We start from the raw sequence: 26,910 nt of genomic DNA, 5'->3' as shown, positions 1-26,910 counted from the left end.
CCATTGAAGCCTATGCGTTTTGGGCACCTCTTTGACCTCTGCACCTGACCGGCCCTGAGCTGCTGGTGTGGTAACTTTGGGGTTGCTCTGAACCCCCAACGGTGGGCTACCTTGGACCCAAACCTGAGACTTGTAAGTGATTTACTTACCTGACAAAACTAACAAAACTTACCTCCCCCAGGAACTGTGAAAATTGCACTGTGTCCACTTTTAAAACAGCTTATTGTGTTTTATGTAAAAAGTATACATGCTAATGTAATGATTTAAAGTTCCTGAAGTACTTACCTGCAATACCTTTCAAATGAGATATTACATGTAGAATTTGAACCTGTGGCTCTTAAAATAAACTAAGAAAATATATTTTTCTATAACAAAACCTATTGGCTGGATTTGTCTCTGAGTGTGTGTTCCTCATTTATTGCCTGTGTGTATGTACAACAAATGCTTAACACTACTCCTTTGATAAGCCTACTGCTCGACCACACTACCACAAAATAGAGCATTAGTATTCTCTCTTTTTGCCACTATCTTACCTCTAAGGGGAACCCTTGGACTCTGTGCATACTATTCCTTACTTTGAAATAGTGCATACAGAGCCAACTTCCTACAGTTACTCTGTCACAAACGTAACGGATATCCTGTCCGTTGTATTACAAACCCATAATAGCCTATGAAGATCGTAATACAGAGGATGAGAAATCAGGCCCTAAATGTTCTAACCTGAATGGAAAGAGCTCTGAGGCTCAGGTGAACAGTTCACCTGTCACTACAGCATTCACTGTCTACAAGTGTAAGACCTTATTCGTGGAAATCACATAGAGAAGACTTTAATACAAGACGTTCAATTAATTGTTTTACATTATCTCAGTCTTCTTTTTGTGGTGGTCACAGTCTTTCAGTAATGTTGATTAGGTAGTAACTCGAAGGTTAGTAGGCTATTAGACTATTAAACTGTTGTGTAGCCATTTTAGTTATAGCTCCATGCATGTTATTTTGGCATAGTAGGCCAGCTGCTGTGCACTTTAACACGGATATATTTCATTCAGCTTTGTTTATTATTTTAACAATAGCCACATTTGCGATCTTGTTTTATTTCTATCTGGCTGTTCTTTGCTTAGGTCAGCACTACGTTCTTAAACAAGACATTCTTATTCACTATGTGCTTCTCTCACGGCTGCTGTAAGATAGGTTGCTGGTAAAACATGGTAATGCTTTGTCTCTGGTAGTCATAGCAAAATATACACATCCTTACGTATGGACAATTTCTCGGAACATCAGTTGTTTTATTATAAAAACACTTCCCTATCCCATACATGTTAGAGGGAGGTTCCAGCCAGAGGACCACAACTGTATGCTGACTGCTGAACACTTCGCTACAGCTGCTTACGCAGACTTCAGGCTTTTGCTCAGGTATGGGGGATGATGTCTTCCCAGGGGAGCCTGAAGGGTAGAATTAGAGCTTAACACGCTGTGCTCTAACATAGCCTAGGTAGGAATTAGTCTACTGACTCTAGTGACAATATGGTAGCTTTATTTCTATGCTTTACTCTAATTGTCACAATTTTAATCCTGTCATGCTTTATAGTCCTGGTTATTGCAGTACATGCTTTATTCTCTAAGGTGCAGTTGCTTCATTAAAGACCTTATTGAAACATATATTGCCTAATGTAACTGAGAGAAATGGATGAAATCTGAGTGATCACGATTCCCCTGAGGAGTCAAATGTCTCATGCGCTCGGCTGCCTAATCATCCATGCTCTTGGGTAGAGATGAGGCACTGCTAGTTAGCCGGAGCAAAAACCCGGATTGGGGCGGCAGGTGTCACTGTAATGGGTTAAGACTCAGTCTCCTACACCGCAGGCAATTGTGCCGCTCAAATCCAGTAGGCTCATTAGAATAATGAGACCCTACGCGACAAAACTAATCAGTGTGATAAAAAAGATTTTCTCCATACTAGACACAGTTACAGATATTGCACATTTCCTGAATTCTTGAGGATTTATAGTATGGATTGCATTGCAGAATAGCAAGTCAATGCTTTTTTGTTTGTCTCCTGCTGAAGAGCTGAAGCACACACATATGATTATCTACATATCTAGATGTACATATCCACTGTATGTTAGGCAGTATAAATGAGATGCTCCACATCAACAGCTTTTGTTTGCAAGCCGTCATGGCCAAATGAGTCATGAAATTATTATTCCACTAATGAACTCTGGGAAGCACAGGGATATAATGATCAAATTAACAGAGCTTGCAGCTTGCCACAGTAGGCTGCCATGCTATGAAGAGAGAACACATAAATCAGAGGTTTATACGCCAAAGAGTTAAATATGCAGTACCAGCGTAGGCAGGTCATGGAGCAGTAACTGTGCAAAAAAACAGAAAGAGAAAAAATGGCAAGCAAGTGGAAGTTTTTTTCTCCAAAATGCCTCTTTCCTATTTAGATGAAGCCGTTACTGCAATGGAAGATTCTTGTGCTGTTACTATGGTTGCCAGTACCACTGCTTTTGTCTGTTGTGCTATGAGATTAGCAGCGTTTCTCATTCCTAAAGCACTTAGCTTTCAAGTGGCTCGTGAATGATGATTCGCTGATTCTGTGGCACCATCTACTGCCCAAATCTATTGTTTTCAAGTTTAGATGCCTTGTAAAATAAATGCTCCTTAACCGCTTAGGTGCGGGCGTCGGCCACCAGGAAGGGTATCAATAAATCCTCGGGTGCGTCGCACCCGAGGATTTATATATTTTTTTAAACCCCCCCCGGGAGACACGGAAGCTTCCGTGTCTCTCCCCGCCTCCCCACCCGCCCCTTTGTGACGTCAGCGCGCCCCGCGGCGCGCTGACGTTGCAAAGGTGTTTTCCCCATCAAAGCAGGAAGCAGCCTTGCGGCCGCTTCCTGCTTTGATGGGGAAAACGGCCTTTCTCACGTTCGGGAAGGCCTCGTAAGAAGCTGTGCTGCGATCGGGGGCCAGAAACAGTTTGAGAAGGCCTCGAAAGAAAGGGGAGAGTCTCCCCTTTCTTACGAGGCCTTCTCAAAGTGTTTCCTGGCCCCCGATCGCAGCACAGCTGCGATCGGGGGCCAGGAAACACCACTAGACGCCAGGGATTTCACTTTGGGGGGGCGGCCCCCTCGGAAAAATAAAAATAAAAATGACAGGGGGTCGCCCGTGGGCAGGGTGACCCCCTGTGGGGGCAATTTTTTTTTTAGATGTTGTAGGGTTTCCCTGGGGGCCATTTTGGCCCCCAAGGAAACCATACAACAACTAAAAAAAATAGATCTATATATAGATCTATATTTATATATCTATGTAGATAGATATATCTATGTACATGGATATATCTATAGATATATCTATGTACATAGATATATATATATATATAGAGGTAGATCTATATATACCAAAGAGATTTATAAAGTGTGCTACTCACCTGTGAGGGTCTCAAGGCGCTTGGGGGGGGGGGGGGCGGGGGGAGGGAAAGGGGCTGGGAGGTTCACTGTTCGAAAAGCCAGGTTTTGAGGCCCTTCCTGAAAAGAAGTAGGTTTTGGGTCTTGCGAAGGTGGGTTGTGAGGGCGTTCTAGGTTTTGGGTGCAAGGTAGGAGAAGGATCTGCCCCCGGTGGTGGTGTGTTTGATGCGGGGGACAGAGGCGAGAGAGAGGTCAGCTGAGCGGACGTTTCGTGTGGGGGTGTGGAAGGTGACTCTCGTTGAGGTAGGCAGGGCCTGTGTTGTGGAGTGATTTGTGTGCGAGGATGAGGATCTTGAAGGTGATCCTTTTGTCAATGGGGAGCCAGTGGAGGGATTTGAGGTGTGGAGAGATGTGTTCGTGTCGGCGGAGGTCGAGGATGAGTCGTGCTGCTGAGTTCTAGATGCGTGTAGTTTGCGCTTGAGTTTTAAAGTGGTGCCGGCGTAGAGGGCGTTTCCGTAATCAAGCCTGCTGCTGATGTGTGCGTGAGTGACAGTTTTTCTGGTCTCTGTGGGGATCCATTTGAATGTTTTTCAGTATACGGAGTGTGTTGAAGCATGAGGAGGTGAGAGCGTTGATTTGTTGGGTCATCGAGAGGGAGGAGTCTAGGATGATGCTGAGGTTGCGTGCGTGGTTGGCGGGGGTGGGTGCAGGGCCTAGCGTGGTGGGCCACCATGAGGGGTCCCAGGTGTTTTTGTGTGGGCCAAAGAGGATTATTTCGGTTTTGCTTGAGTTGAGTTTCAGGTGATTGGCTGTCATATATATATCACTTTTGTCAATATGTGTGTGGTTTCCCTGGGGGGAAAAGGGTCCGACTTGTCTAGTGGCAGTTTTAGTGCCATAAAGAAGCGCAGAAGGTTTATATGCCTACTGCAAAGAGCAAATCTGTATTTTATGTAAATAGCTGAGTACATTAGCAAAGTCTATGGAGAGATGAAGGGCACTTTTGCTGGGTGGTAATGAGGGAATCCGAGGAGGAGGGAGTGGGAGCACCAATAATGATTGTTGGACTGGGCGCAGGAGGTGCTAAAGACTGTGACGAATGGTATGTGACAAGGTGTTTTTTGAGTGTCTTGAAAGTACGTGCTGATTGAGGGAAGAAGCGCAGGTAAGGTGGCCTCTACTGTTGCACGTATCTCACACACCATCGATTTTGTGACTGTCTACGTAGGCTAGTGTTTTAGAGCAACAGTTTAGCCAATAGCAGAGATGGCATCTTGATGGATGACTGCTGCCTACACTCGGGTTATAGAGGACCGCTCTGACATAGGATCAGAGACTGAGACATCAGATACTGAGACAGCATCTGAGGGATAGGACAATGGCGCAGACTCTGGGAGTGATTTTTCAGTCAGAGGAGTCCCATTCGATAACTCCTCTTCCAGTACATTATGAGGGAGGTGATGAGGACAGTCCTGCTGTCCCTTCGCAAGCTGTTTGTGCAACTGGGTAATAGTGGGTTAGGCCAACCCAGAGAGCAGGTGAATGCGGCGGCAAGCAGAGAGAGAGTGCTCTCTTGGGAGCCCCCCAATTTAGTTCAGCCCCAAATTCCACCACCCAAATCATATTGTGGAGACATCAAAATTATCCATGGCAAAACAAACTGGTTTTGTAAGGCAGGCACCTGTGTTTTTGGTCCTGGATTCGGCGGCCATATAGAGAAACACACTAAACCCAAACATTTCTGGAAACTATACATTCGGGGGAGTCCACAGAGGTGTGACTTGTGTGGCTTCCCGAAAGTTTTCTTACCCAGAATACCCTGCAAAGCTGAAATGTTGAAAAAAAACTCAATTTTTCTCGCATTTCTGTCACACAAACTACAGGAATATGCTGGGATCCACAATATTCCTACCACCCAGTGACTCCTCACCTGTCCTGATAAAAACACTACCCCACTTGAGTGCCTACACCTAGTGTCTGTGTCAGGAATGGATCACCCCAGGGTCAACAGCTGCCTCACGTAAGGACCAACATTGACCGTTGTGTGATCTATTCCTGTCGCAGGCACCAGGCCTAACCACACAAGTGAGGTATCATTTTTATCGGGAGGCTTGGGGGAACGCTGGGTGGAAGGAAATTTGTGGCTCCTCTCAGATTCCAGAACTTTCTGTCACCGAAATGTGAGGAAAACTTGTTTTTTTAGCCACTTTTTGAGGTTTGCAAAGGATTCTGGGTAACAGAACCTGGTCCGAGCCCCGCAAGTCACCCCTCCTTGGATTCCCCTAGGTCTCTAGTTTTCAAAAATGTACAGGTTTGGTAGGTTTCCCTAGGTGCCGGCTGAGCTAGAGGCCAAAATCTACAGGTAGGCACTTTGCAAAAAACAGCTCTGTTTTCTGTGATGTGTCCACGTTGTGTTTTGGGGCATTTCCTGTCGCGGGCGCTAGGCCTACCCACACAAGTGAGGTATCATTTTTATCGGGAGACTTGGGGGGACGCTGGGTGGAAGGAAATTTGAGGCTCCTCTCAGATTCCAGAACTTTCTGTCACCGAAATGTGAGGAAAACTTGTTTTTTTAGCCACTTTTTGAGGTTTGCAAAGGATTCTGGGTAACAGAACCTGGTCAGAGCCCCGTGAGTCACCCCATCTTGGATTCCCCTAGGTCTCTAGTTTTAAAAAATGTACAGGTTTGGTAGGTTTCCCTAGGTGCCGGCTGAGCTAGAGGCCAAAATCTACAGGTAGGCACTTTGCAAAAAACAGCTCTGTTTTCTGTGATGTGTCCACGTTGTGTTTTGGGGCATTTCCTGTCGCGGGCGCTAGGCCTACCCACACAAGTGAGGTATCATTTTTATCGGGAGACTTGGGGGGACGCTGGGTGGAAGGAAATTTGAGGCTCCTCTCAGATTCCAGAACTTTCTGTCACCGAAATGTGAGGAAAACTTGTTTTTTTAGCCACTTTTTGAGGTTTGCAAAGGATTCTGGGTAACAGAACCTGGTCAGAGCCCCGCGAGTCACCCCATCTTGGATTCCCCTAGGTCTCTAGTTTTCAAAAATGTACAGGTTTGGTAGGTTTCCCTAGGTGCCGGCTGAGCTAGAGGCCAAAATCTACAGGTAGGCACTTTGCAAAAAACAGCTCTGTTTTCTGTGATGTGTCCACGTTGTGTTTTGGGGCATTTCCTGTCGCGGGCGCTAGGCCTACCCACACAAGTGAGGTATCATTTTTATCGGGAGACTTGGGGGGACACTGGGTGGAAGGAAATTTGAGGCTCCTCTCAGATTCCAGAACTTTCTGTCACCGAAATGTGAGGAAAACTTGTTTTTTTAGCCACTTTTTGAGGTTTGCAAAGGATTCTGGGTAACAGAACCTGGTCAGAGCCCTGCGAGTCACCCCATCTTGGATTCCCCTAGGTCTCTAGTTTTCAAAAATGTACAGGTTTGGTAGGTTTCCCTATGTGCCGGCTGAGCTAGAGGCCATAATCTACAGGTAGGCACTTTGCAAAAAAACAGCTCTGTATTTTGTGAAAAAATGGGATGTGTCCACGTTGTGTTTTGGGGCATTTCCTGTCGCGGGCGCTAGGCCTACCCACACAAGTGAGGTATCATTTTTATCGGGAGACTTGGGGGAACATAGAATAGCAAAACAAGTGTTATTGCCCCTTATCTTTCTCTACATTTTTTCCTTCCAAATATAAGAGAGTGTGTAAAAAAGACGTCTATTTGAGAAATGCCCTGCAATTCACATGCTAGTATGGGCACCTCGGAATTCAAAGATGTGCAAATAACCACTGCTCCTCAAAACCTTATCTTGATCCCATTTTGGAAATGCAAAGGTTTTCTTGATACCTCTTTTTCACTCCTCATATTTCAGCAAATGAATTGCTGTATACCCAGTATAGAATGAAAACCAACTGCAGGGTGCACCTCATTTATTGGCTCTGGGTACCTAGGGTTCTTGATGAACCTATAAGCCCTTTATATCCCCGCAACCAGAAGAGTCCAGCAGACAAAACGGTATATTGCTTTCAGAAATCTGACATCGCAGGAAAAAGTTACAGAGTAAAACATAAAGAAAAATGGCTGTTGTTTTCAGCTCAATTTCAATATTTTTTTATTTCAGCTGTTATTTTCTGTAGGAAAACCTTGTAGGATCTACACAAATGACCCCTTGCTGAATTCAGAATTTTGTCTAGTTTTCAGAAATGTTTAGCTTTCCGGGATCCAGCATTGGTTTCACACCCATTCCTGTCACTAACTGGAAGGAGGTTGAAAGCACCAAAAATAGTAAAAATGGGGTATGTCCCAGTAAAATGCCAAATTTGTGTTGGAAAATGTGGTTTTCTGATTCAAGTCTGCCCGTTCATGAAAGGTGGGAAGATAGTGATTTCAGCACCAGAAACCCTTTGTTGATGGCATTTTCAGGGAAAAAACCACAAGCCTTCTTCGGCGGCCCTTTTTTCCCATTTTTTTGGAAAAAAATACATTTTCACTGTATTTTGGCTATTTTCTTGGTCTCCTCCAGGGTAAACCACAAACTCTGGGTACCATTAGAATCCCTAGGATGTTGGAAAAAAAGGACGCAAATTTGGTGTGGTTAGCTTATGTGGACAAAAAGTTATGAAGCCCTAAGCGCGAACTACCCCAAATAGCCAAAAAAGGGCTCAGCACTGGGGGGGAAAAGGCCCAGCAGCTAAGGGGTTAATTAGCCTTTGGTGTTTAGCTCCTGTTAAAGCTAGTAAAGAAAAAGCGCTCCTTAGCCTTATATCTAATACACTACTCATTCTGATGGATATCTTTAACCCATCACTCGCCCCTCCAATTAAGTATCTCGATCCCTCCTGATGGGATTACTATATATGCTCTAATGGGCAGTTTAACTAGCTTTGCTGTACACTTTACAGAGTATCGAACGATAAGGAGAAAAAATACCTGTACTTTAAAAAGCTGCTATAATGAGAATATCTACGTACTGGGAAATGTGAGCATATAAAAATGAAACACCTTTTTAATACAAAAAAAAAAAAATACATATGCTTGAATAAAGGCACATATAGGGAACACTGTTTGGACAATGGAAACGTGATTATAAGGAAAATTGACACCAATATAGGACAATTAATGCCCTTGTGTAGAAAACATGAGCACATATTTCATCTAGTTTGCATTTTTATACAGTGCGTACAGTGCGTACAAGACCCAAGGGTGTCAGAATGCTTTACATAAGAACAGCTACAACACATAATTAAGGATTGTTATGTTACATGGTAAAGAGGTATCAGGACTTTAAGTTACAATAAAGCAAGATAGGCAGTTTGAGTAATAGTTCCTCAGCCAAGAAGCAGACCAAAGGATGCAGGGATTTGGCCTTTCACTGGGCAAAAACATTTATCACCAATAATGCAGCCAGTCCTGCCAGGTTTATCTGTAGTCCAAAGCATGGAAATTCAAGAGTGGTCCAGCAGAGTTGTTTCCCTCATCGCTGCATTTTCAGGCCATCTGCTTTGCATGAGTTATATGTGTGTTGGAGTATTCTGGTCTTCTCGTCGCTTTAAGGTAAGAAGATATTGAATTATATAGACTTGTGTGGATAAGCAGCCATTTTTACCTGCCACATTGTAGCTGCGGTTAAGAACATGTTTAGAGTGCAGAGAGGCAGTGTAGATGTTGAAGCCAAATTCAGAGTTGAGCAGGGCAGCCTCCAGGTCCATCTCCTGACCTCGACCCAAGACAAGCAAAGATTATTGGGGGGAGTATGATGGGGGACTTTCACACTCCCAGTAAACTGCCAGTCACAAGCTTGAACATGTGCATATGTCAGTGGTACATCATCATCTGGGTAAAAATACAGAACAGCTCATCCCCAACAGCACCTCAGGCATTCATGACTTTGTCTCACCAGATGCACCCTTGAATATTACCAGGAGACGTAGCAGAGGAGATCCGCTGGTGTTGCAGGTCATCTGGGATTGCCACCCCAAGGAGTCACAGTTGTCACCAGCATGCAGTCAGTAAGGATGTAAGTTGTCTTTCAAATGAGTTGGTAGTGGAGCAAGCCTGTATCTGCAAGGCATGCAAAGAGTCCTTGGGTGTACTGATAAAGGTCACACAATGCTATCCGAGAGCTTTTGTGGCCATCCCTGGGTAATAGGAATCTTTGAGTATAAAAAGGCTCCAAAACACCATGGAGAGGCAATGGCCTACTCTCGCCATCTTGTTAATATCAAACACATGTGCATACACACATACCATATGCAATTACAAGAATAACAGCATGAAACAGATGCCCCATGTGTGAGTTTCAGGAGAATTCTTTTGAACTCATACACATGAAAATATATGCATTGAAATGAAATGTATAACCATACTAATTTGTATATAGCAGTTTATGAAATAGCATCTAATTGGTATGTGTGAGAGGCTTCATAATAGATTGCAAGGGGTGTGTATCATATTTTGAGTGTAAAAACGTGAAATCATATCAGATTGCCTTAACAGTCACTCTTCACATGCACAAATACCCCTTCACTAACAGAAGAAATACCAGCATTACATCACATGTGACCTCTCTCTATTTTATCACTTAGAAGAGCCGGAGATACCTCTACAGAGTCAAGAGTCTATACAGGTATTAGAGAATTATCTGCATGTATGTGCATTGCAAGGTGTAAGCCCTGGTCAAGCATCAACCACAATCTTTGTCAGGTTGAAGCAAAAGCCAACCCCAAGCTAACCTGTGCTCAACCCTGTGGTGGCTTGACAAAGAAGAATCAGGGTTAAGTTAGAGATAATGTGCAAAGTATTTGTGCACCAATTCAAACAGTGAAAACACCACATAAAATCCAGTTAGAAGGATAGAACTTTCATTAATAAATAAAACAATACCAAAACAACAAACATCCAATCAGTAGAACCAGAGATATTAAATTTTAAAGGTTTTAGTGAAAATAGCACCAAAAAGCACAAAGCACCAACTGTGGATATCTAGTCATCCTGGACCAAGATAAAGTCACAAATTCAGGCCAACTGCAATGGAGTGCAGTTTGCTACAGGGACCAGGTTAGGCCTGCTGAACAGAGTTATCCTCTTTTGTGGAGCACTGTGAAGATCCATGTCGACGATTCATAATGCATTCAAAGTGATGTGTTTATCCTGAGATGCAGCAAAGCTGTGATGTGAGATCCTGCGTCGTTGTCAAGGATCCTGTCAACAGGACTTGTGATGCAAGGACCAGAGTTGAGGATGCTGCGCGCAGTCAGGGCGATGCATTGGTTCTGAGGAGCTGAGATACTGCTATGCAGAGTCAGGCATTTTCTTTGAGAGATGCAAAGGCCTGCGCCGAGGATGCGTCACACAGTGGTGGTTCTGATGAGGCTGTGCAGGAAATGCGGGTCTTGGCAATGGGTCCAATCCATTCAGCAGCAGCGATGTGTCGGTTCTGTTTGGGTCTGCACCATGCAGCAGAGGGGATGCATCAGTTCCATCATATCCACAGGCTGGCAGAGCAACTTAAGCCCACTTCCAAGGGTCCACAACTGTGGTGGCACCACCTGTAAGGATAGACTCACAAATGGCAGAGTCCAGGTGCAAGTGATCTGTTGTTGGAAGCCTTTTATGTCCCTGAGGCTTCAGATCAGGAGGCCAGGCAACTAGCCCTGGGAGTCACTATGGGTTCTGGGGTCATGAGAAGCAGATCCAGTCCTTCGCACCCAGGCAAGAGGGCAGCAGGTCAGCACAGCTCGGTAGCACTGCAGCAGAGTGGCACAGTATCCACAGGTCCAGAAGTGTACTGAAAAGTTAGTGTTTGAGGTCCAGTATTTATACCCAGTTGTGCCTCTGAAGTGGGGAGAAGCTTCTAGAGGCATGTCTTTGAAGTGCACATGTGCCTTGCCTTCCTGGTCCTGGCTCCAGACTAACTAGAGCCCTTTGCATGGAGTCTGGGCACAGAGTATTCAAGTATAAATGGGGCTTTGTCCAGCTCCTCTCTCCCATCCTGCCAGCGATGGCCCATCCAGTCACTCCTAAGGTCCCCACTGTGTGTGTGGCTGTCTAGGAGGAATACATAAAGCCCAGCTGTCAACTACACCCAGTCATGTGACCCAGAGACAGGATGCATGCATCAAATAGCTAACAATGGAAAAAAGCAACTATCTACAAGTGGCATTTTCCAAATTGTAATTAAAAAACAGACTTTAATTATGATTTTTCATTACAATTCGAGAGACACCAAACATGAACTGCTTACCTGTTGGCACTTAGAAATTACACCTAACAAATGTTATAAAAACAACCACAATGCTATTCTATGGTAGAGGTAGGCCTTGCATTAGTGAAAAATGAATTTAAGAGTATTTCACTACCAGGTTAAGTACGACTTAAAAGTATAGGCCCTGCTTTTCCAATAAATTGCACCCTAGCCTCTGTGCTGTCTAGGGCCTACCCTAGGGGTGACTTATATGTATTAAAAAGCAAGGTTTGTGCCTGGCAAAAGGTTTTTTCTTCCAGGTCGAATTGGGAGTCTAAAACTGCAAACACACTGGAGGCTTCAATGGCAGGCCTGAGACATGTTTAAAGTGCTACTTAAGTTCTGAGAGTAAAAATGTGAAAGCACATAAGATTGCCTTTACAGTCACTCTTTACATGCTCACCACATCCCTTCGCTAACCGAAGAAATATCACCATCACATCACATGGGACCTCTCTTCATCATCTTTCTTAGGAGATCCCTCTCTTTGTGACCCTATATTGGAGAAACCTCAGCTGATTCAGGATTCTGAACAGGTATTAGAGCATTAGCCCCACTGATGTACATTGCAACAATACTTGAGACATGATGCTGAAATCCACTCAGTGAGGTGTATTAGTCATGCTTTATATGGTTGCCACCACCAGCTAGTCTGATCTATGCATATTTCCTGCATATCAGGATATGAAATGCACAAGGTGCCTTCATGTGAATGATCTTCAAATTGATTATTTCATACAGATCATCTTGTAACTCTCAGAAGTTAAACCCCTCACTCAGAAAGTCAACCCGGGTTGTTGGTGCAAATAGTAGGCCAAACAGACCGCTGCAGGTGCCCACTGTGAAAAGGAGCAGACAAGAGAATGTACAAGAATGAAAAACTTTGCAAATTTTTTACCCTTTCCAAAGTCCTCTCTGTGTGGGCATGATGCTCAGTAGTGTTAATAACGAAGGAGCAACCTAAGAACCAGCACAAGGACAGTCAGAAGTACAGTCTGCACAGAAGAAGTGACATTGGAGTACACATGTATGGCCACTGAGAATGAACCTGCTACGGGGTGCATATTAAGACACGGAGTACAGGCAGTGAAACATGGAGCAGTGAGGAAGGCGATACAGCAAACATGCTGACACATGCCACAGTGTGGAAAGAAAAGCAACATTCAGGCTGTGGCATAAAATGATACAGAGATACAGCATAAAGACTGTGACACATGCAACCGTACGAAAGGAGATACAGCACAAAAGCTGTGACACATGCAACAGTGTGGCAAAAAAAACAACATTCAGGCTGTGATACACGCAGCAATGAGAAAAGAGACACAGAATCAAGGCTGTGACACATGCAAAAGTGTGGCAAGGAAAGCAACATTCAGGCTGTGACAGACAATGATACAGAGATACAGCATAAAGACTGTGAGACATGCAACCGTAAGAAAAGAGATACAGCATAAATGCTGTGACACATGCAACAGTGTGGCAGGAAAAGCAACATTCAGGCTGTGATACACACAGCAGTGGGGAAATAGATACAGAATCAAGGCTGTGACACATGCAAAAGTGTGGCAGGAGAAGCAATATTCTCGCTGTGACACATGCAACAGTATAAGAACAGAAGCAATAATCAGGCATTGACACATACGGTAGAGAGGCAGGGGAGAGTATAAAAGCTGTGACATATACGAAAATGAGAAGGAGATACAGCATAAAGGCTGTGACATGCAGCAGCAAGGCAGGAAAAGCAATATTCAGGCTGTGACATATTCAACAGTGAGGAAGGAGATACAGCATAAAGGCTGTGACACGTGCAACAATGCAGCAAAAGAAGAAATATTCTAGCTGAGAGACACAGCGTTAAGGCTGTGACAGTGCAGCAAGAGAAGCAATATTCTAGTTCAGAGACGCAGCAATGAGGAAGGTGATTCAGCATATAAACTGTGCATAAGTGTAGCAGGAGAAGCAATATTCAGACCGAGACACACACAACAATAAGGAAGGAGATACAGTATAAGGGCTCTGACACATTCAACAGTGTCCACAAGGCACTCCTTTAACCAGAAGCAAATGCCCTCACACATCCAATCGGATGTCATGCTTCATCAAAGGGCTTGCTCCTCGTCAGACTTGCGCTGCAATGTCTGACGGGCACCCCATAGAGGAGGCTCATTGCAGGAGATCTTTTATCAATATTCTGTGCCGTGGTATAAGCTGTAGGGAAGAATTCCCATCTATGGCAAGCACAAAATAGGAGAGCAAAGGAAAGAGATAAAATTGGCTCAAAAGACCTACACACATCCACACTTTATTGATCAGGGAGGGGTCTTGGTCAATATTAAAACTCGTATGGGAGTGAAAAAGAGAAAATGGTCAATCACTCTCTCAAAAACAATCGAATAGGGGTGAGGAAATTGTCTACACTAGGTCAACATGTTTCGCGTCTAAGGGGAAAAGTGTTTTTTTTCTTGTTATTTGTCCTGATGAAGCACCACTGGATCCGTATGGACCCCTTGGACGCAAAACTCTGTTTTAAAGCTATTTTTTGTTTCCTTTTTTTAGGTTTAGCGCATAAGTGCTCTGACCTGTTGCAATCTATCTATGGGCTTTTAACCATGCCCACCGCACACCCATCACTATCACGTGTTCATGGGCTTGCTTTGCAAAAATTCTATGTTAGCATTAGTAAATGCTTTACGTTTGTCCCTCCTTGGGGCTGTTTTGTTTCCGCCTTGACCATCGACCCTGTTACATGGATAATTGCACGATTGCCAGTACGTTTGACTGCAAGTTAACTTCTTTTTCCTTTTGTGTCTCTCCTTTGCTCACGCTTTTGGCGGTCGTGGTGCTTTGAATTGGCTTGCTTATGTCAACTGTTTCACTTTTCATTTCCAATTTATGTGTCACGAAAAGTCCAGTTAGGAATTTACAACACTAATAGCTCTAACTCGAGCAAACGCGAGACCCACCACATTGCAAATGCGTGTTTTTTTTTGCGTTTCTTTAAACTGTCATGGTTTTAAGTAACTAAAACAAAAAATATATCCATCTAATTATGAATCACAATGCACATTTGAGCATTTTAAATTACGATTTTACATGTGCAAAATCAGCTGTGGTAGTTCTGAAAACGCAAAGTTGTTTTGAGCAGCACATCCAGAGTGTACAGACTGTAGCGCTCACAGCAGCAGTGTGCAGACACAGAGCACATGGTACAGATGAAGTGTAAGTGTACTGACATCAGACAAACATCATTGTGGATGGACAGCCAGTGCACAGATTCTTACATAGAGTTGTGTGAATGGAAGTGCAGTGTTCAAATGGTGGCAACTAGATCAGTTGAGAGTAGTGCAGCAAATCAGCTACACTGTACAGTAGTGAGGATAGAGTTAGTGTCGCATTCTAGGACAAGAACAGCAGTGTGGATAAAGGCGCCGTGCACAAATTAACACAGCATATCAGACATGCAGTTTGCAGGCTGAGAGGAAATAAATGCAGTCCATCATTTGAGACTCTCATTAGAGATGCAGTGTACAAAAAGAGCTAGAACCAGTAGAGTGAATGCAAATGCAGTGCACAGACCGTGACAAACTCAGCTTTCCAGATTTTCCGTGAACAGACTGAGATAAGCACAGTGTTGTAAATGTTAATGCAATGCACAAAGGTCAGATATAGTACTGTGGATGTAAATGCAGTGCACAAACTGTGACATACAAAATATGAAAGATCAGTGGCATGGATGCAAGTCCAGTTGAAAGACTGGTGCGTACACTATTTTAAACTGTACAGACTTAGAACGTTACAGTAGTGTGGATGTAAAAGTAGTGCCTAGACTTACACATACATATCATAGTTGCTTTAGTGAGGATGTAAATTCAGTCTCTAGATTGAGACACACAGACCATATTAGAGATTAGTAGTGTGGACTGCAGTAGGTATAGCAGTGTGACTGTGAATGCATTGTGTGGACAGTGACACACGTCATATTAGAGATGCAGCCTACAGACTGAGATAAGTACAGCAGTATGGTTGTAGATGCTGTGCATTCACTGTGACACATTCAGCATATCGAAGATGTAGTGTATGCACTGAGATAGGCGAAGGAGTTGCAGATGGAGTGCATAGACTGTGGCACATACAGCTTATCAGAGATGCAGTGAATGGAATGAGAAAGATGCAGCTGTGCAGTTGTAGATGTAGTGGGTTGGCAGTGACACAAACAGCCTATCAGGGATGCAGAAAAGGGATATGAAATGTAGATGGAGCACACAGACAGTGACACATTCAGCATATCAGTGATTCAGTGTAACAAATGAGGAAGATATTGCAATGTGGTTGTAGATACAACATGTAGACAGTGACACATGATGCTTATCAGAGACATAGTGTATGGTACAGCATAGGTAGATACAGTGGTGCCGTTATAGATGCAGTGCGTGAACAATGGCACATACAGCATACCAGAGATGCAGTGTATGGACTGCGACAGGTACAGCAGTGTGGTGGTAGATGCAGTAAGTACACAGTGGCACAGACAGCACATCACAGATGCAGTGTTTTGAATGAAAAAGGTTCAGCAATGTAGTTGTATATGCAGTGTTTAGACAGCAACAAACATCAAATCAGAGATGCAGCGTATCAACTGGGACAGGTACAGCACAGTGGTTCTAACTAGTACAGACAGCATATCAGAGATGTAGTGTGCGGAATTAGAAGTGTACAGGGATGCAGTTCGTAAACGGGAGCACATACAACACATCAGAGATGAAGTCTACAGAAAAATACAGCAGTGTGGTTATAAATGCACATCATAGACAGTGGTACATACTGAGATAGGTGAAGCAATGTGGCAGTAAATGCATTGTACAGACTTTGGCAGATGCAGCACATCAGAGATACAGTGTACAGAATAAAATAGGTACAGCAGTGTTGTAGATGCAGTGTGTAGACAGTGACGCATGCAGCGTATCATGGATGCAGTGTTTGTAATGAAATAGGTACAGCAGTTGGAATCGTGAGGACAGATTCCTGCAGACACATCTAACGCAGGCTGGATTCTGTTAACTGGAGAAGAGGGCACCTCTTACTTGACATTTGTGTTGGTACAGATGATGTACTCAATTTCATCTGAATACGGGTTCTGGAAGGTGAAACTGCTGGTTCGGATCAGCATCCACTCTCGGTTCTTAGTGCGAAAGCGATACATGACTGAGAGCACTTGGCCTTTCAGCTTCACGACCTGTTGAGAGAGATGCTTTGGTCACAACAGCTCCCCAAAATGGCTCAATGTGGAGGAAACAAATTACAAGTACAATCCTCATTCTCTACCTTGCCCCAGAGAAATAGTTACTGTACAGGCATGTAATAATGAAAGTAGGTCAGGGAACACTGTCAGACAGCAGTAGCCGTAATACAATTGTGAATCATCTCATGGAGTTTACAACTCAAAATAGACAATATTCCCTGAAGACCAAAGGAATGCTGGTGGTTAAAGCACTCTGCCACTTTGAATACGGTAGGCCTGCACAAAAAGAAAGCCCGTAGAAAAACTGAAGAAAACTAGGAAAACACAAAGCGTAACAGAAGATGTACCACTCACAAAACAAGCACTGGCAAAGGCTATACGCCTGCTAAGGCTAAAGTGGTGCGATGGTTATATTTTTTTTTTATTGCAAACATATTGAACAAAAATACAAAAAAGGAAATTAAAAGATATCAAATGAGAAGACGTAACTGCTGCATGCTTCAAAGAAAATGTCTAAAATCAAAAAACTTTAACCATACCATATAATTTTAATAGTGCATAATGAGTTCTTGCTAGTAAGCATGTGAACTCAGAACAGCTAAATAGGAAAAGTGATAGCCCAAATGAGGCGCTGCACTACAATTCTGGTGGCTTTGGTAAAATAAGTAAAGTGCAACGTTTTATTCAATCCTAATCAGGTTAGAAAGATGCATATAAATGTCAAACCTGTGTGCTCACGTCAGTTTCTTAAATCTTTCACTTTCTGTGCCCTAAGAAACTGAACACTTTGATGAAATTGCTTGTGACAGTGTGCCAAAACCTAATTCAGAACCTTATTATGATGTTCAGGAGTCCACCCTACAGAATAGGGAAGAGGGAGGGCGGTGGGGAATCTGCAGTTCAATAGAGTATCCACCTGACAGTAATTTGCTCTTCTGATCTAACCGTAGGTTCCTCATCTTTAGAACAGATGCCACAGCAGTACCCCCCCAAAAGGGGAGGGTCTGAGGTGTGGACTCAGATTAGGAAGCCCTGCAGAACCAAGCAGACAAATGGCTTTCATCGAGCATGTCAGGGTAGTAGTGCTTCATGAACATGTACACTGATAGCCAAGTCGCAGCATGGCAGATGTCCAGCACCTGTAACTCCCCTTGCCAATGCCATTGCATCTGTGGCCCTGATGGAATGACCCTGCAGGCCTTCTGAGGGTTCTTTTCCAGTCACTATGTAGCAGATTTTAATGCAGAGGATTATTTACCTGGACAGAGTCCTCTTTCGCACCACATTGCCTTTCTTGGTCCCAGTGAACCTCACAAAGAGATGACTGTTCTCTTGAATCATCAAAGTAGAAGATTAAAGCTCTCCAATCCAATGGAGCCTATCCTTCTCTTTAGTGGGATGTGGCAGAGCGAACAATGTCCGCTGGATGAAAGACTGACTGACACAGAAGTGGGGGTGACACCTTTTGTAGGAAGCCAGCATGAGTGCTCAGCAATAATTTATTTAGGAAGAAAGTGGTGAATGGAGGTTGCACAGATTGCCTGTAGTTCAACTCATGCAGCATGCAGAAGAAATGGCAGTAGGAAGGGCTTGATTTTCAGAAGCTATAAGAAGCAACGGTGCATGGGCTTGACTGGCGTCCACCTGAGGAACGCCAAGGCTAGGATTTAGGTTCAAATGAGGCTTTAGGTTCAACTGAGGCACAACGAATGGCTCTGGATGAAGGAAATGTGTTTTGCCCTACATAAAAACCATCACATCGGGTGATTTTAAGCGAGAGAACTGATCCAGTGAAAGGGCTGACAAGTAAACCTTAATTTATGGCACTGCAATACTGTGCTGCACCGATGACAAAAACAATACATCAGAATGTTTGACCTGCATTGGGTCTAGATGACATACCCACAACAGGCCATAAACTTTTCCCTGGGAATAGCACGGATGGATTTTGAGGGCAGGTGTATGGCTGCAAGGACACCATCTATCAAAAGAAATCAACATGGGCCACTTAGACTCCATGCACTGAGGCACACGTTGTGGAGATTGACGTGAAGGACCTGTTACTGTTGTTGAGACTGGAGGGCCTCCCGACTGGGTAGCCAGATAGGAGGATAAATGCCTAAGCTTAACGTCTCTGGGTGCCACACTATCCTGGTCCACTCCAGGGCTATTGAGATGGCTTTGGTCTGGTCTATCCCCACTTACCTTAGAATTAGAGGCACAAGGTAGTGGTTGGAATGACTACAGGAAACTGGAGGGCAGCCTCTAGATGGGGACTAATATAGTTAGGTATCAGACAGAATTATGGGCTCGAAGACCTCATCCGCCATCGTCAATGTGGCATGATCTGACATGAATCACAGCGCTGGGTGTGGATCAGCTCAGGAGCCAAAGCTGAATCCCAAGCTGGTTCAGGAGGCTTAGCAGTGCCAAGGGCACATCTGGCAGCGGTAACCAGACTGAGAGCCTCTGCAGTTCCGTGGGGCCCAAAGGTTTGCCAAAGGGAAACAGTAAAGTGCTGAAAATGGAAAGAATGACATCCTTAACCACCTCAATTTGTTGCAGCATCGTTGACAAACTTCGAAACTATGGATGCATCAGAATCAACTGCAGAATTGGCTCCTCAATAGGGACTGGAAGCAGGACTGTGGGGCACCTTAACATCCTACTAACTTCTCATTAGGAGAGAAGCACAACTAGGATGAGTCCCCGCTTGGACTTATGTTTTTTCTTTCATTTGGATTTACTTCAGGACTTCGAGTGCGACAAAGATCAGCTTTAGGACCAGCTCCAAGAATGGGAACAGGTTGAGTCCTAGACTTTAAGCAGGGGCGACCTTTACACAATTCCCAGCAATGTTTGAGGATGTACAGCTTGGCTTTGTAGTCCCGGATCGCTTTCATCAGGACACACGCTCCACACGACTTGAGGGACGTGGCCTGACCCTAGACGCCAGAGGCACACTTCATGGGGATCCGTCACAGGCAGTTGTTTGCAACAATGCCTACAAGTTTAATGCATGTGGTTTCAAGAGGTGACATTTCCGTGAACACTTGAGAAAAACACTTTTGAAGAAAAACGGCTTATCAACTGACAAGGCAAAGGAGCTAGAACCAGATCTGGATACAAAGACGCAGAAAGAAAGGAACTGAAGTCAGTGCGCAGGGTGGTGTATATATGTGGCTCTGGCATCACTTTCGGGGTGGGACAGGGTAAACAAGGAACTGCTTGGCACCACCTGCTGGCACACATGAGCAATGCAGAGAAAAATGTTCAGATCCAATAAGGCATCTGGGCATCTTTACAAAGTGAGGAATCTGTGGTCATAAGTATTCTTCATAAAGGCTGTTTTGTGCCGTGCCATGCTGTGTCGTGTTATGCTATTTTAGGGTGTGTGAAAATACGTCATGCTATGCTGTATTGTGATATACTGTGTTGTGGTATGTTAGGATATGTGTTGTGTTGAGGTACACCGTACTACTGTACGTTTTTTGAATGATGCAGCATCATGGTGCGTTGCATCATCCTGTGCTGTGCTCTGTGCCACGGTTAGTTATGTTGTGTGTACCGTGCTAAGGTAAGGTGTGCTATATTGTGCTGTGCAATGGTATGTTGGTGTGTGTTATGTTGTGCCATGCTCAGGTTTGTTATGATACAGTGGTCGTGTTATGTTGGGTAACAACATATGTTATATCGTGCTCTGCTACATGTAGAGGGATTATGTTTTAGTGTGTATTTGTGTCAGAAAAGTAAATAAATCAAGGAATAAACAGTAGTGCTCCATAACAGGCTACACACTGTGCCACATCTCCAATGTAACAAAAGGACTCCTTGAGGACCCATCACTGAATGAAAATAGGACAATTTAAACATTCTTGAGATGCCACAAACTTTAAGGACAGCTCAACCAAGCAAAGAACAAACATGAAAATCACACAGAAGCCGGTGGCTGAAGGGGAATAACCCTAAATACTGCTCTCTCTATTAACACTTTCAAAAGACAAACTGATGGCATGCATTCTCTCCAGATAGCCAGACTCAAAAAGAAGCAGGTCTGTCCCTGACAAACATTTTCTTTTTATTAACTCAAACCCTTGTCATAAAGCATACTATTGTGGGGAGTGCTCCTGTTATTGCTTGCTATAATTATGCTTATTGCTCGCCTATGCCACTGTCTGTGCCATTCACTCAGTTTTCTCATAAACTGAGCGGAAAGACTGTAGAATGCACACCTAAAATAAGCCACCCGCCCAAGGTGCATCAATGCTTCCAGGGGGCGGGGTTAGTTGGACACTAGTCAGCCCCTGCCCACAGCGATTCAACCTTGGATATGTGGCAACCAGTGGATCCTTGGTGAGTCTGAGCCCATGTTTTGGAGGAAATAACTGGGACTTTGGACCAGCCGGGGGTCGTTACACCTCCGTCGCTGTCAGTGTGTTTGCCTGTCTAAGGGAGCCAGGGGCGGAGGTGTGGCAGGGCTGGCGTCGGCGGCAGCCAGCAGCTGCTGCAGCCTGCTCTAGCCCTAGCTTACATTTAGATAATCGGGAGGACGTAAATCGCATTACACTCAGGAGGCAATGGGCTCATTCTCAACAGTCTGGTCTGGACTTTAACAAGCATAAACTTGGTCCAGAACTGGAGCTCTCTGAATCTGCCCAGGCTGCGTTGGGCCTTATTGTGTATAAACATGGGTCACAACTGGAGCACAATAAATAATTAGAGGTACAGGACCAAACCGTGGGTTTGGTGGCCACACCATGTGCAGACAGATGACGGGGGGGGGGGGGGGGGGGGGAAGGTAAGCAGAACTTTTTATTTTTTTACTGCTACCCTCCGTCTAACGTTCTTTATCACCTGACTCATACAGACTTTAATCAGTCTGTCACTAGGCTTGTAGCATTACTAAGTTAGTCAGCTCCACCAGACAATTCAAGGGAACCCTTCACCAATCCTCTCCTCTTCTTTTAACCCTTCAATATAACCCCTTGTTAGGCTTGAGCTATGACCCCATGCTAGAACAACAAGAACTACTCGACGCACAAAGATTGCCACTAGAAGCTGAACAGCTCTAAGAAGGGCTGTATACAGCTATGATGGGAGCACATTTTCCACCCAAATGCTACACCTTTTTCTTTCACAAAAAGCATAAAGGAGGAGATTTGGAGACAGTTCTTTATGACTCGTCGACTTTATTTTCTCAGACTAATAGCATTACGACCAGTCAACTTCTCAATGAAAAACTGCAACAAACTGGTTTACCGGCTTGGGGGGGAGGGGGTGAACCTGTTCTCAAGCAGCAACTACCATTCCTGTTAGGATAAAACACAAGAAAACCCCTAATTAACTTGTGTTCAACCCTCTGGTAGCTTGGCACAAAGCAGTCAGGCTTGGCTTAACTTGAAGGCAATTTGTAGAGTATTTATAGCGCACTATAAAACAGTAATTAAGTGAAAACACGATACAAGAAAATTCCCACACAAATGTAGAACAAAATTGAGTAAAATGTAATAAATCATTTGATACCAAAACAACAAAACCCCCATTCAGTAGAATCTGAGATATAAAATTTTACAGGTTTAAGTAGAAATAGTGTTTAAAAGCACAAAGTGCCAACTATGACTATCTGGTCACGCTGGACCAGGACAAAGTCAGAAGTTGAGGCAGACTGTGATGGAGCGCAGGCCAGATACAGGGACCCAGATAGGCCCGATGAACAAAGTAACTTAACTCCTGGCTGCGGAGTGTTGGAAAGTCCTGCTTCAAGAATGCATAGAACAGCAGTGTTTCCCAGGAGCTGCGATGTTGTGATGCGAGTTTCTGCAAAGAGGATGCATTGTGAAGTGGGGGTTTCAGAAGCTGAGGAGTTGCGGGGTGTCCTCTGTCGAGGATGCATTGTGCAGTGGCAGTTCCAAGGAGCTGCAGATGAGTCTGGGTAAGAAAATGTTGGGGGATCCATGCAAGTCAAACCTCCCTGGACTCCTTTTGGTGTCTAGTTTTAAAAAATGTCTGGGTTTGGTAGGTTTCCCTAGATGACCGCCACACCTTGGACCAAAAACGCAGGTGCCCCCCCATGCAAAAACAGGTCGTTTTGTAATAGATCATTATGATGTATCTACGTTGTGTTTTGGGGCATTTCCTGTTGCGGGCATCAGGCCTACCCACACAAGTGAGGTACCACTTTTATCGGGAGGCCTGGGGGAACGCTGGGAAGAAGGAAGTTTGTGGCTCCCCTCAGATTCCAGAACTTTCCATCACTGAAATGTGAGGAAAAAGGTTTTTTTTGCCACATTGTTAGGTTTGCAAAGGATTCTGGGTAAAAGAACCTGGTGAGAGCCCTCCAAGTCACCCCATTCTGAATTCCACTAGCAGTCTAGTTTTTAGAAAAGTCCAGGTTTGCTAGGTTTTCTTAGGTGCCAGTACAGCTAGAGGCCAAAATCCACAGCTAGGCACTTTAAAAAAAACAGGTCAGTTTTCTTTGGTAAAATGTGCTGTGTCCTTGTTGTATTTTGGGGTGTTACCTGTTGTGGGCACTAGGCCTACCCACACAAGTGAAGTACTACTTTTATTGGGAGACTTGGGGGAGTGCTGGAAAGAAGGAAATTTGTGGCTCCTCTCAGATTCCGGAACTTTCTATCACCGAAATGTGAGGAAAAAGTGTTTTTTTGCCAAATTTTTAGGTTTGCAAAGGATTCTGGGTAACAGAACCTGGTGAGACCCCCACAAGTCATCCCCATCCTGGATTCCCCTGTGTGTCTAGTTCTGAAAAATGCACAGGTTTGGTTCGTTTCCCTAGGTGCTGGCTGAGCTACAGGCCAAAATCCACAGTTAGGCACTTTCCAAAAAACACATCAGATTTCAATGTAAAAATGTGATGTCTCCAAGTTACGTTTCCTGTCGCGGCCATTAGGCCTACCCACGCAAGTGAGGTACCATTTTTATCGGGAGACTTGGGGGAACACAGAATAGAAGAACAAGTGTTATTACCCCTTGTCTGTCTCTACATTTTTTCCTTCCAAATGTAAGACAATGTGTAAAAAAGACATCTGTTTGAGAAATGCCCTGTAATTCACATGCTAGTATGGGGACCCCAGAATTCAGATATGTGCAAATAACCAGTGCTTCCCAACAACTTATCTAGTGCCCATTTTTGGAAATACAAAGGTTTCCTTGATACCTATTTTTCATTCTTTATATTTTACCAAATAAATTGCTGAATACCTGGTACACAATGAAAACCCATTGCAAGGGGCACCTCATTTATTGGCTCTGGGTACCTAGGGTTCTTAATGAAACTTCAAGCCCTATATATCCCCGCAACCAGAAGAGTCCAGCACACGTGACGGTGTATTGCCATTGAAAATCTGACATGGCAGGAAAAGGTTACAGTAAAACGTGGAGAGAAATGGCTGTTTTTCTCACCTCAATTTCAATCTTTTTTTTTATTTCAGCTGTTATTTTCTGTAGGAAAACCTTGTAGGACCTACACAAATGACCCCTTGCTGAATTCAGAATTTGGTCTACTTTTCAGAAATGTTTAGCTGTCAGGGTTTCACACCCATTTCTGTCACTAACTGAAAGGAGGCTAAAAACACAAAAAACAGTAAAAATGGGTCGTGTCCCAGTAAAATGCCACAATTGTGCTGAAAAATGTGGTTTTCTTATTCAAGTCTGCCTGCTCCTGAAAGCTGGGAACATGGTGATTTTAGCACAGCAAACCTTTTGTTGATGCAATTTTCAGGGGGAAAAACCACAAGCTTTCTTCTGCAGCCCTTTTTACCCATTTTTTTTTTTTTAACGAAATGTTTGCAGTATTTTGGCTTATTTCTTGGTCTCCTCTAGGGGAACCCACAAACTCTGGGTACCGCTAGAATCCTTAGTATGTTGGAAAAAAGGACGCAAATTTGGTGTGGGTAGCTTATGTGGAGAAATAGTTATGAGGGCTTAAGCGCAAAGTGCCCCTAATAGCAAAAATAAAAAGGCCTGGCAGCGAAGGGGTTAAGGAGGCTGGAGCCTTTTCAGTCCCCGAGGCTTTGATAAGGAGGCTAGCCAACTAGCCCATGGAGTCACTCTGGTGGTCCTGGCTTCAAGATGCCTGTCCAGTCCTTCCTACTCAGACGCAGGGCAGCACAGTAGCAGTCCTTTTTGCAGCAGAATTGCACAGCAGTCCTTCTGAGTCTTCGACAGGCTCAGATGTGTACGGAAGAGTTGCGTCTGAGGGTCGACTATTTATACCTTGTGCCGACTTTCAAGTGAAAGAAACCTTTACAGTCCCTCCCCCTACAGAGGCGTCTAGAATTTCCTGCCTTCCTACCTTGGCCTCAGCTTGTCTGGATGCACAAAAGACCAGTATGAAACACTTTGTGAGTGTGCTGAGGCAGAGTCTTAGTGGTGGGAAAGTGTGGCAGGTGGCAGCTCCGCTCCTCTATCAAGCCAGTGATCGCCCACCCTGCCAACACCTATTCCCCCTTTGCCTCACTTTCTGAGAGCAGTGCACAAAGACCAATTGCCAGCTACATATGGTCATGTGATCCAGGATATAGGCTGCAGGGGCCAAATAGTTGAGTCAAGAAAATGCCAATTTTCTAAAAGTGATATTTTTATAATTGTGACTTAAAATCCAACTCTACCTTTAAAGAGGGTTTTGAACTACAATTATTTAGAAACCAAACTCAACATCCCTACCTGCCCCCAAATGTAGGTTATCACTTATCAAATGTAACAGGGTAACCCAATTCTATCATATTGGAGAGGCAGGCCTTGCTGTAGTGAAAATCAAATGTAATAGTTTATCACTACCAGGACATGTAAAAGTTAAATTACTTGTCCCTCTTTTTAAATACACTACACCCTGCCTGATGGGCCATTTAGGGCCTACTCTAAAGAAGACTTATATGTATTAAGAAGGAAGGTTTAACTATAGCAAAAGGTTTTTCTGTGAAGATGAAATGGTACATTTAAAATTGCATATGCAGGCTTCAATTCCAGGCCTGAGATATGTTTAAAGGGCTACTTACATAGGTGGCAAAATCAGTGTTGTGAACTCACTAGTAGCATTTAATGTACAGCCCCTGGGTACAAGTAGTACCACTTTACTAGGGGCTTACAGGTAAACTTAATGCACCAACTGGATGTAAACTAATTTTATCATGTTTAAAGGAGAGAAGCACTTTAGCACTGGCAAAAAGTGGTTAAGTGTGCAGAATCCTGAGGCCAACAAAAACAAATTAAGCGAAGAACAGGAGGAGTAAGGCAAAAGGGTTGGGGGAATACCACCCTAAGACTGACAGGTCTAACACATATGTTGCAGATAATGTAGAACAGAAAGCATTTTGTTTCAAAACACTGAATCTTCAGGCAGTAGTCCACGCCATAGCAGATAATTTGAAAGTGCTTTCTTTATCTTCCATACAGGATCAAATCATACACTGCAATCAATATTCTGCTAAGATACTAGCAGCAGCACAACATCCCCGAAAACAGTCTTAACAAGCTAGCAGAGACAAAACACGTAGCATCACACCAAAGTCTACTGAGAACACAATAAAAGTCAATTGTTCTTTGAAATTAATTCTGACTTTAGTCTTCCTGCTCCACAGCCCTGCAATTCTCCTTCAAAACAAAATGATTCTTCCTCATCAACTACAGCTTTCAACTCTCCTTGTGAGCCTATTCCAATGACCATAAATAAAACGCTATCCACTCTGCCATTCTCTAGAAGCAAACATTTCAGCCCTAAATTGGCAGCTGGACAAAATGGAAGTCAAGGTTATTTGCTCCAGACATTAACCACTTCAGTTGTGTTCATAGACACAAGTGTCAATAATTTACGCTCTATTCTCACTTCCATTAGCAAGTCAAAAATGGTCAAACAACCTTGTATCTGCTGCCCTATAAAAGATAGTTCTGCAAACTTTCCTGTTATAATATCTTCACCTGTTGATTCTCTTAAAGACATAAAACTACTTCATTCAACCAACCAGCAAGTAACAATGACCAAAACCTGGGGAATCAATTGCCAAGCAGCTCCG

The 26,910-nt window shown here is 43.9% G+C and overlaps 1 protein-coding gene across 4 annotated transcripts in view; it reads right to left on the bottom strand.

Annotated features, from left to right (window-relative positions):
• The window catches only part of ARNT2 (aryl hydrocarbon receptor nuclear translocator 2), a 684,205-nt gene that overhangs the window by 207,532 nt on the left and 449,763 nt on the right, over positions 1 to 26,910 (bottom strand). For all 4 annotated transcript variants that reach the window (XM_069222996.1, XM_069222993.1, XM_069222994.1 and 1 more), the window contains one exon: positions 16,725 to 16,876. In XM_069222996.1, the coding sequence (XP_069079097.1) occupies positions 16,725 to 16,876 (152 nt within the window). The remainder of the gene's footprint in view (positions 1 to 16,724; positions 16,877 to 26,910) is intronic.

Source organism: Pleurodeles waltl, chromosome 3_1 (genome assembly GCF_031143425.1).
Source record: "Pleurodeles waltl isolate 20211129_DDA chromosome 3_1, aPleWal1.hap1.20221129, whole genome shotgun sequence".
NCBI classification, from domain to species: Eukaryota; Metazoa; Chordata; class Amphibia; order Caudata; family Salamandridae; genus Pleurodeles; species Pleurodeles waltl.
This window is presented reverse-complemented; position numbering and strand designations above follow the sequence as displayed.